At 68.4% G+C, this 13550-nt stretch overlaps 2 protein-coding genes across 2 annotated transcripts; both read left to right on the top strand.

Moving 5' to 3' along the window:
• Positions 1–207: 207 nt before the first annotated feature.
• NABP2 (nucleic acid binding protein 2) lies at positions 208–2067 on the top strand. Its single transcript, XM_074807813.1, has 7 exons — positions 208–259; positions 587–684; positions 771–909; positions 990–1061; positions 1166–1247; positions 1369–1435; positions 1536–2067. The coding sequence occupies exons 2-7, from the start codon at positions 606–608 to the stop codon at positions 1706–1708; spliced, it is 612 nt and encodes a 203-aa protein (XP_074663914.1). The 5' UTR covers positions 208–259; positions 587–605; the 3' UTR covers positions 1709–2067.
• Positions 1848–6679, top strand: SLC39A5 (solute carrier family 39 member 5). The gene is made up of 14 exons (XM_074807478.1): positions 1848–1863; positions 2228–2310; positions 2515–2628; positions 2965–2983; positions 3079–3484; positions 3579–3747; positions 3890–4064; positions 4475–4644; positions 4724–4861; positions 4941–5001; positions 5091–5294; positions 5623–5703; positions 5789–5979; positions 6065–6679. The coding sequence occupies exons 1-14, from the start codon at positions 1848–1850 to the stop codon at positions 6212–6214; spliced, it is 1977 nt and encodes a 658-aa protein (XP_074663579.1). The 3' UTR covers positions 6215–6679.
• Positions 6680–13550: the final 6871 nt, after the last annotated feature.

Genomic DNA, 13550 nt, shown 5'->3' with positions numbered 1-13550 from the left:
CGCCCCGCCGCCGCCCGGAAGCGCCGCTCTGACCGGCGAGAGGCGCCGCGGAGCCGGAACTCGCTGGTCGGGGCGGGCTCTATGGCCGGGGCGGGGCTGGGGGCGGGGCTCAGCGGGAGGTAACCAATGAGCCCCGCCCCTCCCGCCCCGCCATTCGCCGGCGCCGCGGGCCGTCCTCCGCCCCCCGCGCGCTGATTGGCTGCCCCGGGGTGGCGGTCGGTGACTTCCGGGAGTGCCCGCGGCGGCGGCGCTCTGGCAGGTCAGCGCGCGCAGCGAGGGGCGGGGGGGGCGGCCGGCGGCGGGAGGGGCGGGCGGGCGCGCGCCCCCTGGTGGCGGGGCGGGAGCGCGGGGCGCCGAGCGGGCCCTGGGGACGCTCCCGGTAGCCCCGTTCCCGGGGGCGCAGCCCCCGCCGTCCCGTCCCCGGTGCGCTCGCTCAGCCCGGCGGTCCCATCCCCGCGGTGCCGCCCCCCGGGGCTGCCGTCCCGGTGTCCCGTAGCCCCCCCCCCCCCCCCCCATCCCCGGTCCCCCCCTCCCGCCGCCCCCGGTGTCTCCGCGCGGGGCCGGGGGTGAACGGCTGCGTCTGCAGGGCCCCCCCCGCCGGCACCATGAGCACCGAGACGCTGGTGAAGGACGTTAAACCGGGGCTGAAGAACCTCAACCTCATCTTCATCGTCCTGGAGACGGGTGAGCGCGATGGCGGCGGGGGGGGACCCGGGGGCCGCGCTGACCCCCTGACCCCCCCCCCCCCCCGCCCCGCTGACCCCCCCCAGGCCGGGTGACGAAGACGAAGGACGGGCACGAGGTGCGGACGTGCAAGGTGGCCGACAAGACGGGCAGCATCAACATCTCGGTGTGGGACGATGTGGGGAACCTCATCCAGCCCGGGGACATCATCCGCCTCACCAAGGGGTACGGGGGGGGCACCCCGGGATCCCCCGTCCCCCCCGGGGCTCCCCCCGGCCTGACACCCCCCGTCCCTCCCCCTCCAGGTACGCCTCGGTCTTCAAGGGCTGCCTGACCCTCTACACGGGCCGCGGGGGCGACCTGCAGAAGATCGGCGAGTAAGGCCGGGGCTGGGGGGTCCCCCCGAGCCGGGGGGTGCTGGGAGCAGGGTGGGGGGCTGGGACACGGCGGGGGGGTCCCCACCGCCCCCCTCTGCCCGCAGGTTCTGCATGGTCTACTCCGAGGTGCCCAACTTCAGCGAGCCCAACCCCGAGTACGTGGCGCAGCAGTCCCAGAGCAAAGGGGTGAGTTCTGGGGGGGGGCGGACACAGCGGGGTGGTGGGGAGGGGGGGGCCAGGCTGGGACCCCCCCGAGCGCGGCTGCCCCGGCTCCGCGGCACACGGGGTGTCTCCGTCTCCCCGCCAGGCCCAGAACGAGAGCGCGAGTCCGGCCGCGTCGCCGAGCGGGCAGGGCCCCCCCGCAGCATCCCCGGGTAGGTCACGCAGCCCCCCCCCCCCCCCCCGCCCTGGGGGTCTGGGACCCCCCCCGGTGTGTCCCCCCACCTCACCTTCCTCCCGCCGCTCTGCTTCCAGCCCCCGACAGCCAGAACGGGAACGGGCTGAGCCCGGGGGGCCCCGCGCACCCCCCCAGCGCCCCCCCGCACCCCCCCAGCGGCCGCATCACCCGCAGCCAGCCCGGCCACCCCGGCCCCGCCACCGGCCCCGTCAGCAACGGCAAGGAGACGCGGCGGAGCAGCAAGAGATAACGGGCCGCGGCCCCCCTGCCCCCCCTCCGCCCCCCCTCCGGCCCCCGCTGCGGTTTGGGGGGGGGTTCCCTGGCCCCCCCGCCCCTGAGCATCCCCTGGGGCGAGGAGGGGGTCGGCCAGGCCCTGCTGCCCCCCACTCATGTGCCTCTGGGAGGGTGAGGGGGGCCTGGGCCCCCCCATCTCGGGCCGGCTGGGGTCGAGGGGCCGGGGCTGAGCCCTGCACCCGCTGCCCGGCGGCCCCTGGGACTGGGGGGCTGCACCCCCCCCCCCAACTGCCCCCCAAACTCAGCCACCCCCCGCCCTCGCTGGGGCAGACGTGCAGGACCTGTTGGGGGGGTGTTAATAAAAGGTTGAGCTCCTGCCTGCGCCCTGCCTGCTCCCTGCCCCCGGCCCCGGCCCCGCCGCGGGGGGCCCGGACCCCCCCCGCCCTGTAAGGCCCTCCCCGCACGGCCCCTCCCGCGCCGGGGCTGGCTGGGAGCAGCGTCTGGGTGACCCTTGGCCCCCCCGGTTCGGGCGCAGCAGACGGCGCGGCCACCGCACGGGGACGGGGGCCGGGCAGTGACGCGTCCCCCGGCCCCGCCGTCGGCCCAGCGCCGGCCCAGGTGAGCCCCGGGGCGGGGGGGGCACGGGAGGGGGCCGGGGGGGGCGCAGGCCATGTGGCCACTGCACCCCACCAAGGCGATGAGGGGACCACAAGTCCCCCCTTGACGAGCGGGGGTCAGCCCTGGTGAAGGTGGGAACACCCATGGCACCGTGGTGGGGATGTCGGTGGGGCGCCAGCTCCCGGAGTCCCGGGATTTTCGCAGCTGCGCCGTGTCGCCAAGTCCCACGTGGAGGGGGGGGGGGGGGGGCCGGGCCCTGCGGCCATTGTCCCACCCGCGGGTCGGTGTTTGTGTCGCCGCGTGGGGCTGGTCCCCTGGGTGGGAGCTGGGGGTGACGCGGCAGCGCCGGGGGGTGCAGGCGGGTGGGGGTGCGAGCGCCCTGCCGGGGGGGGGGGGGGGGGCCGCCGCCGTTATCTCCCCACCCGGTGAAACATTAACTCCAACACAAAAGCTGCCCCAGTTGCAAAACCTCCCCTCAAGGACAAGTGTCCCCCCATTGCCTACCTGGGGTCCGGCCCCACGGGGGGGCCCAGGGATAGCACCTGGGGCTGCCCCCCCCCCCCCAGCCCTCTCCCCCCCGCGGGTGTCCCTGAGCCCCGGTGTGGGGACACGTGGCCCCGGGCCGTGACCCTGACGCCGCCTGTTGCTTTCCAGCCGGACGGACGGACGGCGGGTGGGTGCGTACCCAGGGCTGGGGGGGGGGGGGGGCCAGGGACCCCCCCAGCTCCTGCCACCCTCACGCCGGCGTCCCCCCCCTCTTCCCCCCAGCTCCGCCAGGGACCCCCCTGTGCCGCCCGCGCGATCCGGCCCCATGGGCCCCCGCGGGCTCCTCCTGGGCGTCCTGGGGCTGGTGGCTCTGGGGGCCGGGGGGGGGGCCGGGGCCGCTGCCCGAGGACGCGGCGCAGGAGCACGGCTACTACCTGCAGCAGCTCTTCGGGCTCTACGGGGCCAACGGCACGTTGCCCTCGGAGGGGCTGGCGCGGCTGCTGGGCAGCCTGGGGCTGGGCCGCGTGCGCGTGGTGCGGATCCAGCACGAGGAGCTCGGCCACGGCCACGTCGCCCACCTCGACCTGCTCGAGGTGCAGGAGGAGAAGCACCGGCACCGCCACCCGCTCCGGGAGCACGGCGGGGACCCCCCCGCCCCCAGCGCCACCGCGCCCACCCCAACCCCCAGGTACCCGCTGCCCCCCCCCCACCCCCCCCCCCCCCCGCTGCGGGGCAATGCGGGGGGCTCGGGGGGCTTACGGTGCTCCCGCCCCCCCCGCCAGCCCCCGGCCCCCCCAGACACAAAGCTGGACGAAGCTGGCGCCCGCCGACCCCCCCGCTGTCGGGGTCACCCCTGGGAGCCGCGGCGGGGCCCCCCCGCCCCCCGGCCTGAGCCTGCTGGGGAGGGTCCTGGGCTTGGAGCACTCCAGCGCCGACCACCCCCACGACGATGTGAGCAGGGCTGGGGGGGGGGGGTGTCACACCATCCTGCCCCGCTGCCACGTGCTGGGAGCCCCGGCTGCTCCTTGTCCCCCAGCGGGACCCGGGACCCCCAGCCCCCCCCCAGCACCACTCACCGCCCCCCCCCCCGCAGTGCCTCAACGTCACCCAGCTGCTGGTGAATTTTGGGCTGGCGTCCGTGTCCCAGCTGACGCCGGAGCAGTTCACCCTCCTCTGCCCGGCGCTGCTCTACCAGATCGACACCCGCGTCTGCATCCAGCACAGCGATGAGGTGACGCTGCCTCCCCCGGGGGGGGCCCTGTGGCCAGGTAACCCCAACCCAGGGCCCCCCAAAGCCCCAGGGTCCCTGCAGCCCCATCCCCAGGCCCCCATCAGCGGGTCCCCTGGCGTCTGCTCCCCGTGTCCCCTGTCCCTACAGCCCCCCCCCAGTGTCTGGTCCCATGGCCACTCTCCCATGGCCCCCGCTCCCCTGACCCTGTCCCTGCAGCCCCGTCCCTGTTCCCGCCATCACTCGGGGTCCCCTGTCCTGCCATCGCCACCCCCGGGTGGTCCCCACGTCCCCATCCCCGCAGCACCGAGTGCCCCCCTCCCACATGCCCCCTTCCCAGGTCCCGGGGTGCCCACCCCTGCATCCCCCAGGACCCCCCCGACCCTGCCTCTCCCCTCCCTGGGCCCTGCGCCCCCCCGGCCCGGCCGTGCCCGTCTGACCCCCCCGCAGCGCTGGGCTGGGGGCTGTTGGCCGTCGCCTCCGTCAGCCTCCCCTCCGCGCTGGCCGTCGGCCTCGTCCCGCTGCTGAGCCGCAGCTTCTTCCGCTCGCTCTTGGCCTTCCTGGTGGCGCTGGCCGTGGGGACGCTCTGCGGGGACGCGCTGCTCCACCTCTGGCCCCACGTAGGTACCCGGAGGTGGCACCCGGGGGGGGCGACCGGGGCCTCGGGGTCCCCTGAGCCACCGCGTCCCCCGTGTCCAGGCCCAGGGGAGGCACCAGGAGACGCCGGCGGAGCCGGGGGCCGCGGTGCTGCAGGGGCTGGCGGTGCTGGGGGGCATCTACCTGCTCTTCCTGGTGGAGCTGCTCCTGGGGGTGCTGCGGCGGAGCCGCGACGCCACGGTGAGAGCCGCGGGCGCCGGGGAGGGCACGGGGCTGCCACCAGCTCCAGCATCGCGCCCAACGCCCCCCTCTTCCCCAGGGACGCTCCCCCGGCGAGACCCCTGACGTGGCCACGGGGGTCCTGGCACCGTCGAGAGGAGGTAAGACACCCCCCCCACCCCCCCCCCCATTGCCTCACACCCCACAGCACCCCTGGCCCCGGCCCCACCCCACATCTCTGCCACCGCAGGTGCCGAGCTGCGACACCTGACAGCGCCGGAGCCAGAGCTGGAGCTTGGACACCCCCACGGACACCCCCACGGACACCCCCACGGACACCCCCACGGACACTCCCACGGCCCCGCGCTGCCCCCCAGCCCCAGGGCCACTGACATTGTCTGGATGGTGGTGCTGGGGGACGGGATCCACAACCTGACGGACGGGCTGGCGATCGGTGAGGGGCGCAGGGAGGAGGAGAGGGAGGGCCAGGGGGTGCAGAGGGCCGGGGGTGCAGAGGGCCGGGGGGGTGCAGAGGGATGGGGGGTGCAGAGGGATGGGGGGTGCAGAGGGATGGGGGGTGCAGAGGGATGGGGGTGCAGAGGGATGGGGGGTGCAGAGGGATGGGGGGTGCAGAGGGCCGGGGGGGTGCAGAGGGATGGGGGTGCAGAGGGCTGGGGGTGCAGAGGGCTGGGGGTGCAGAGGGCCGGGGGGGTGCAGAGGGATGGGGGTGCAGAGGGATGGGGGTACACGGCGCATGGGGGCACTCTTCCCTCTTCCCGCAGGTGCCGCCTTCTCCCACAGCCTCTCCAGCGGCCTCAGCACGGCGCTGGCCGTGCTCTGCCATGAGCTGCCCCACGAGCTGGGTAGGTGCCCCCCACCCCGCCCCGAGCCCCCCCAAACACCCCCGCAGCCCCCCCCAAACACCCACCCACCCTCCCCTTGCCGCAGGCGACCTGGCGGTGCTGCTGCGGGCGGGGACACCCCCCCGCACCATCCTGCTCCTCAACCTGCTCTCGGCTCTGCTCTCCTGCCTGGGCGCGGCGGCGGGGGCAGCCGTGGGGCAGAGCGCGACCCCCCTGACCCCCTGGATCCTCACCGCCACCGCCGGCATCTTCCTCTACGTGGCCCTGGCCGACATGGTAAGGGGGTGGCCGGGGCGTGGGGGGGTGGCCGTGGGGCTGGGGCTCACACCGGCCCCGCTGAGCCCCCCCCGCTCTGCCCCAGCTCCCCGAGGCGCTGCGGGGGGCCGAGGGCCCCGGCGAGGGCACCTGGGGCCGCTTCCTCCTGCAGAACGTGGGGTTCCTGCTGGGCGGCGGCATCATGGTGGGCATCGCCCTGGCCGAGGGACACGTCCGCGCCTGGCTGCAGCCCTGAGCGGCCCCGGGGCTCGGCGGGGAGCTGCGGCCGGAGCCGGCGGCGGCCGAGCTGGAAGGGCGGCGGGAGCCCCCAACGTGCCCCCAGGCCTGGGGCTTTCTCCCCTCTGTGACCCCCAGCAGCCGCCACCGTCCCCGGGAGTCTCCGTGGCTCAGCCCCACGCAGCCCCCCTCCGCCCTCCATCCCTCTGGGGGGGAGACGTGGGGCCCCCTCGCCGCCCCGTGTCCCCTCCCGGGGCACCCAGCGCTCCCTGGGGTGGGAGGGCAGGGGGGTGCTCGCCCACCCCGCTCCGGGTGAGGTCGGACACGTTTCCCCTTCCCGCCCCCCCCCGGAGCAGCTTTTAGCGGAGAAAGGACGCCAGGACGTAGAAGCAATAGCATTTTAATAAACATAATTGATTCAAAGCCACAATATGAATAACAGGACTCGGTCGCAGCTTACATTGTATAAAATAGATCAAGTCTGAATGCTTTTTTCTTTTTTTTTTTATGTTTTACCTTTTTATTTTTGTAATTTCTTTTTAGTTCCTTTCCCCCCCTCCCTCCCCGAAGGTGATGCAGGATTTCTGAAAATACATATATGGAACATCCGCGACAGAAGTAACCGCTCACTAGGCTCGGGGGGGGCAGGAGGAGGCTGCAGGACGGCGGGGGGGCGGGGGGGCGGGGGGCTCGTTGGGCTGATTTCCTTCTCCTACCTCTCGCCTCACATTCGCTCCCTGGACCCGCGCGGGGGGTGAAGGGCTTCGCCTTTCCCTCGCGCCCCACGAAGGGATTTTGCTCGCTCCCCTCTGCCCCCAGCAGGTGCTTCGCTGGTCGGGGCCGATTTCGGGGCTCTCTGGGGCGCCTCTCGCGGGAGAAGGGCGAGGAACCAGCAAGCTCGGGGCGGGGGGGACGTGGCTCAGTTCGCCCACCAAGGCACCCGGCGCCTCGAGGCCTCTGTGACGGCCCCGGGGGGATTTCACACTTTTTTTTTTTTTTTTTTTTTTCTATTTTTTTAAAATTGCACATCAGAACTCTGCCCTACTTGCGGCGGGTCTCCTCGGGCCAGGCGTGCAGGGGGTTGGCGAGGGGCTCACGTCCCCTCCCCAGAGCGGAGCCCCCCCACCCAGCCACACGCTTGTGCTTTGAACCAGTGGTTGAAGGAAGAAGCACCTGCAGAGGGGAGGGCGACGCCTGAACCGCCGACACGGCACCGGGGTGGGGGGACGGGGCCGATGGCGCTCGCCCCTCGCGCTCTCCTCTCCCTCCCTGCCCCAGCCCGCCGGCGTCCGCGCCAGAACGACGGCCCTGACGGAGGCCCGGCCGTGCGCTGGTTTCTGCTCAGCAGGTCCCACATTTCACTGTGCTGGGGGGGGACGAAGCCGGGGAGTTAAAGTAAAAAAAAAAAAAAAACCTTCAGAGGCGGCGAAGCAGCTGCTACACGCGGAGGCGCGGGCAGAGGCCGAGCGCACGGGGCCGGCGTGCGAGGGGGTCGCTCGGGGCCGCTCCCCCCCCCCCTTGACCCCCGCGTGCTGGGCGAGGGCGCTTGCCCGGCGCAGGCAGGTGCAGGCAGAGCCCGGCCGCTCCTGCCCGCGCTCGCTACGCGTCGCCGTCCCGGTCTGGCGCGGAGGCTGCGGGTCCGAGAGGTGGGAAAGCGCATCCCCAGGTCTGTGCCCCAGCGCGGCCGTTGCCAGAGGTAGGTGTGAACAGTGCAGAGACGACACAAATTAAAGCGGCTCTTCGTTACCACCCCACGAACCAGCCCAAAGAGACTCTCCCGTCCCGCGCTGGCTCTGCCCACGGCACAGAAAGCTCCCGCCCAGGCGGCCGACCCGGCCCGGGGTGAACGGGGGGATCAGGGTGCCCGGGACACCCCGACCCTGGGCTGGTCTCGCACCGGAGCATCCGTGAAGCGCAGGGGCTCGGGGAGCCGGGTCCCGGCAACGTCGCGCTCTGCTCCCGGCAAAGGTCTGAAACGGCCAAAAACCAGCGTCAGGGACTGGGGGGGCCTGGCCCTGGCAGTGCCCACGGCTCCAGGGTCCGGCCAGCCCCGGGGCAGCCGGGGGACGGTCACGCCGCAGGCGGGTGAATGTCCCTGCAGCTGCCGCAGCCCCGCGGGGAGCGAGGGGGGGCTTCAGCCCCGCGGGGGACCTGGGGATGCCGAGAGCGGCTCTGCCGAGCGCCCACTCCCCGCGTTTGGCACATCTGCGGCCGGACTGGGAGACGCCTGGGCCGGGCAGAGGAGCCACCGCTGCCCGCTGGGACGGCCTCTGCGGAGCAGGAGGGCACCGAAACACGGCCCGAGAGGGATGTTAAGAAATGCCAAACCCAGCCCAGCCAGGACCCAGCTGCAGCGGGGAGGGGCCCAACCCGGTACCAACCTCGGTACCAACCTGCGCTTCCCTGACACGGGACAGGTGAGAAGTGAAGCAAATCTCTGTGAACTCCCTTCCGCGCGCACCAAGGAGGAAAAGGGAAGTGAAGAACCTACTGAAGGACTTCAAAAGGACTTTGAAAGGGCTCTTAGATGACTTGGAAATCTTTAAAGCTAAGAGAGCGCCTGCTGAGACCGACCACGTGTGCGCCCACGGACCCGCACGCCCCACATCCCCACTCCCGACCCCGGCGGGGAGCCAGGAGGTCCCTGACCGGCAGCACCGGATCCTCCCGGCAAACACACGCGGTTCCGTCCCAGCCAGCCCTGCCCGAACGCCGCCCGCAGCTCGCTGCTCCGAGCTCGCGCTAAATCCCAACGCGTGACAGAATCCAGCCCGACGCCTCCAGCCTTTAGCAAGATTTCCCGGACGGGGAAGCATCGCAAAGCCCGGCCGGGCCGTCCCCTCCGCCGCGCGGCCGGCAGCTCCCTGCCCGTCCCCTGCTCCGCCGCCGGGGACAGGAGCCTCGGCGGGGTTGGGACGCGCAGGAGAGGGAACACAGGCTGACGGGAAAAACCGGGGGCTGAGAGAAATTCAGATCTGTTGGAGGAGGAGGAGGAGGAGGAGGAACTGGCACGTAACTGTTCCAGTGCAACTGTCGAGCCTGCGCTGCCGAACACGAGGGCTGGAGCAGGTCGCGTGAGGACGCGGCGCCCACCGGCTGCGGGGGCCACGGGCTGGGGGCCGGGCAGGGACACGACCTGGGCAAGGACCTGCTGGAGGGTGGAAATTCAGGCTCAATCCTCTTGCAAAAGCCGCTGGGCCGTAGGTTTTGCTCTCAGCTTCCCTCTGCCCCCGCCCCAGCTCTCGTCCCCGCAGCCAGACACCAGTAAGGGCAAAGGGATGTGACAAGGGATGTGACAAGGGACGTGTGACGGGGGACGCGAGAGCTCTTTGGGGCGCAGAAGCACAAGGGCCGTCTCCGAGCGCCGCTCCCCCCGCAGCTGCAGCCCCTGTCCCCCCCCAGTGGCCCCCAGCCCCCTCCAGCGCATGGAACGGGATGTCAAAGGAAGCAGCTGCTCTGGTCAACACCTTCAAGTAGGAAAAACGTTCTCATCAGTGCTCGGGACAGGCCCCGGGTTTGTTTTAGCCCCCGCCGAGCTCCCTGCGCCGCAGCTCCCGGCGCGTCGGGACCCTCTCACCCACGGCCGACCCCCATCATCTCTGGTTTTCCTTTTGGTCAACCCCCCCAGGTCTCTCACAGGCAGGAGGGAGCAGCGCTCCCCCCTCCGCGCCCCCCCTCCTCAACTGGCCACGTTTCACATAGTGCAAAATTCAGGAACGGAAAATGCTGCTGGCACCGAGGCGCCCCAATGCCCCCCACCCGCCGGGAGCCCTTGGGGGCGCCGGGACCCCTCGTGCCTCCGGCCCCTCCTCCCCGTGGGAGCAGCCACCGCGTTTTATCTGACTGGGACCAACCCGACCGGCGCCTCCATCCACGTCCCGGGAAGGGCCCCCCCCTCCCGGCGCCGGGCAGCCGGCGGCAGAGCAGCAGCGGGGACCCGCGGCACCCCGGGTGCTCCCAGGACTGGCGGCGACCCCTGGAAACGAAGTGCAGAGCACCAAAGAAACGGCAGTTTTGGTCAAGCTGGGAGGAATTCCCTCCCTACGGCCTCAGGAAAAAAAAAAAAAAGAAAAAGAAAGGACAGGGGGAAGGATGAGGCGCGCGAGCAGCAACCGCGGCGGCGTGAGACGCTCGGCCCCGGCTCTCCGAAACATCACACCCACGGCGACGCACCGCGGCTCCACCAGAGGTTTCCATGCATTTACTTTATTGTTTTCAAGTTGACGAACAATATCGATACGACTGGGTCGAGTAAGGCTATTTTCCTCTTTTTTTTTTTTTTTTTTTTTTTTTTTTTTCCCTCCTTCTCCCTGCACGGGGAGCTCAGACAACGCCCGGACACACGGACCCGCACGCGAACCGCTTGCACGCACACGCACGCCAGAACACCGAGACACAGAAGAGGAAGAGTCGTTGATACCTGACTGGTGATGAGGTCTGTCCTATCTTATTCAAAGAAATGTTTATGTGCATAATATACAGAGGTGCAGCATTTACACACAGGATATTGTAAAGACACAGAGCTTGCTACAGATGCCTTCGAGTCCTCAGAGACGCGTCCCCCTGCCCCACGCCGCCCCTCGGGGTCTGGCCCCGGCCCAGCCTCGCGCCGCCCCTCGGGGGGTTTTAGTTTGACTAAAGAGCCGCCGCCCCCGGAGAGCTGCCGGCAGGTCCCTCGCCTCGTGCGTACGTTACCCTCCGCCGCCCCGCGCCGAAGCTCCCGCCGACGCTTCGGCCGAGTCTCGGCTTTGTCGGGTTTTTTTTCTCCTTTCGAACGCACCCAGCACTGCTGAGCCCACAAAAATTCGGCCAGGAGAAGAGGTTTGAACAGCTCCTCGCGTCCTTGGAGAAAAACAAAGAAACAAAGAAAAGGAGGAAAAAAAGGAAAAAAAAAAAAAAAAAAAAACCAAAACACAAACCCCCAAACCAAAGAACCCGCGTGTCCGTGCCAGTACCCGGAAGGGAAGGGGCTGGTTTTTCCTTTGGTTTCTGACTGAAGGCAAAGGTGAGCGTGGGCTGACGGTCTGCACGGGCCGACCCCGACCCCGGCGGGGGGGACCCCGAGGTCCCCCCTTCGTGGTCCCAGTGGCAGGGGGGGGGACGCGGGGACCCGCGGGGCGGAGCCGGGAGGGAGCGGGGGCAGCTCCCGGGGCCCGTCCCCCCGCCCCACCCCACAACAGAATAAAATCAAAGAAAAAGGTTGTTTCTTGGGTCTTTGCGGTTTGTTCTCCGTTCCGGTTTCTCGCTCACGCCTCGCCCCGCGCTGGGGAACCACCACCACCCTCCGTGCGACACAAACCAACAGAAAAAATACTTGTTCCTTTCGGGTTTTTTGGAGTTTTTGCTTTGTTTTTAGTGCTACTTTTCTATCTGCCAGATTCCAGCCCCGGGCCGCGGTCGAGGGGGCCGGGACGACTCCTCTGCACCTCGCTCTTGGGGCAGGGACGGGGCAGAGGGGGCGGGGGGGGGGGAAACACCTTCCTACAGAAAAAAACAGTTTCAAATTGCCTGCAGCTCGGGAACAGCAACGACAAAGAAACACCAACCAGATTCTCCTCCTCGTTAGGTTATCTCTGACTTTCCTTGACGTGCCCTGGAGAAGCGAGCCCGGCCCGGGCGCGGGGCCGATACATTCAGTGTTTGTCAGCAGTTTCTATGGCTCAGGGGGCCGCGGGGCGCCGGCCCCGCTCTAGCAATGGCAGTGCAAATACACCTTTTGAGTTGAAATGTATTTGTGCTGTTTTTTTTTTTTTTTTTTTTCCCTCTCTCGCAAAACACAACTTCCCTTTGTTCATTCATTCCCTAGAAACAAACTTTTTTTTTTTTTTTTTAAATTAAAAATGAAAAAATAAACCCAAAGACACTCTTATCCCTTCCGCTCTTGCTGCTCTCTATCCCGTGGGATGCTAAAGGGAATCCAGACTCATGCTTTAACAAAAGTGCTTATTACTTGAAGCAAGTGCTTTGGACCAAGGGGGCGGAGAGAAACTTCCTTTTTTCGGAGGTTGGGGCAGCGGAGGGGGCGGGTGATCCGGTGCCTAAAACCGAGAGATTGAAGCAGCGTGGAGGGGGAAGCCGAAACAGCCGCTGCGTGGCGAGCGCTGCAGCGGGGGGAGGCCGGGCGCCGGCGGGGGGCGAAGCGGGAATGGTCCAACTTTGGCATAAAGGGGGGAAAGAAGATTTGGGGGAGCCCCCGGCCGCCGCCCCACGAGGGGCCGGGGCGGGAGCGGGCGGGGCAGCGGAAGTTTCCCTCCATCCCTCTTTACAATGCACTAGGGAAACCATCACAAATCTCGTTTAGCAAAATAATGCATTATTACCAAACACTTTGATTATTACTTAAATTGTCAAGCTGTGCTGTCAAATGTATACAATACAGCGTTAAAGGAGAACAAGACTGGTACCTGCAAGGAAACTGGCCGCACGTCCCCCTTCCCCCCCCACCCCGTGCTCCTCCCGTGTGCTCCCAGACCGTGGATGCGCTGCTGAAACCTCGTTTCCCTCCATCATTATTATTATCATTATTATTTTTAATAAGACACAAGGGGAGGGGAGAAAAAGATCCTGGCTAAGAGCGAAGCGCACACATGCAGACAGCGCGGTGCTGCGGAGGAGAGATGGAGAAGCCCTTACAGAGATCACATTGATTGTCTCGTCAGAGTTTAGTCGTCGTGTTGAGCGGAAGGAAATGCGTCGTAGCACGGAATCAAGGCCAAAAGAGATCAGTTTTCTTTTCTAAACAAAGAAACCAAAAACCACAATAATACTCCAAAAACTAAGGGGGGGTGAGGGAAAAGCAGCATTCTCCGTGTGCTCTGAGGAACGCTCTCGCCCTGGCTACAGGTCAAGTGAAATGGTGCCGGAGTCCCGGCCCCCGTCAGCGACGCTAAAGCCTCACGGCACCGAGGGGCACGAGGGGCACGGCCCGGCCCTGCCGCGGCCTCCCAGCACCCCCCGTCCGACTCCGGGAGGACGGAGCCGCCGCGGCCCCGCGCCGAACCCACCCCTGTCCCTGGGAGCCGCTGCCCGAACCAGGCGGGAGCCAAGGCAGCGGCTCGGCCCCTCCGCGAGCTGAAAAAGTACTTTAGCCCTTGAAGACGACGGCTCAGGACTTTGGACCCATTTTCCTGCCCCGCGGGGAGGGTGAGGGCCGGCAGCAAGAAGAAGAGATAAAGTGATGCCTAAATTCCTCCCAGAAAGGGAAAGAGCTGCAAGAGGCAAGTGCGGACTCGACAGCAATGTAAACAAGTCTCTTTTTCCAGTTCTCCTCTGTAGAATACTGAAAAGGATCTTCAAAAAGGATCTTTTTATTCAAGTTTCGTGAGTTTATTCTGGTTCCGAACTGAGGTATTCGG

Source organism: Strix aluco, chromosome 27, assembly GCF_031877795.1.
Source record: "Strix aluco isolate bStrAlu1 chromosome 27, bStrAlu1.hap1, whole genome shotgun sequence".
Lineage (NCBI taxonomy): Eukaryota > Metazoa > Chordata > Aves > Strigiformes > Strigidae > Strix > Strix aluco.
The sequence above is the reverse complement of the archived record's forward strand: the minus strand, read 5'-3'. Positions and strand labels throughout refer to the sequence as shown.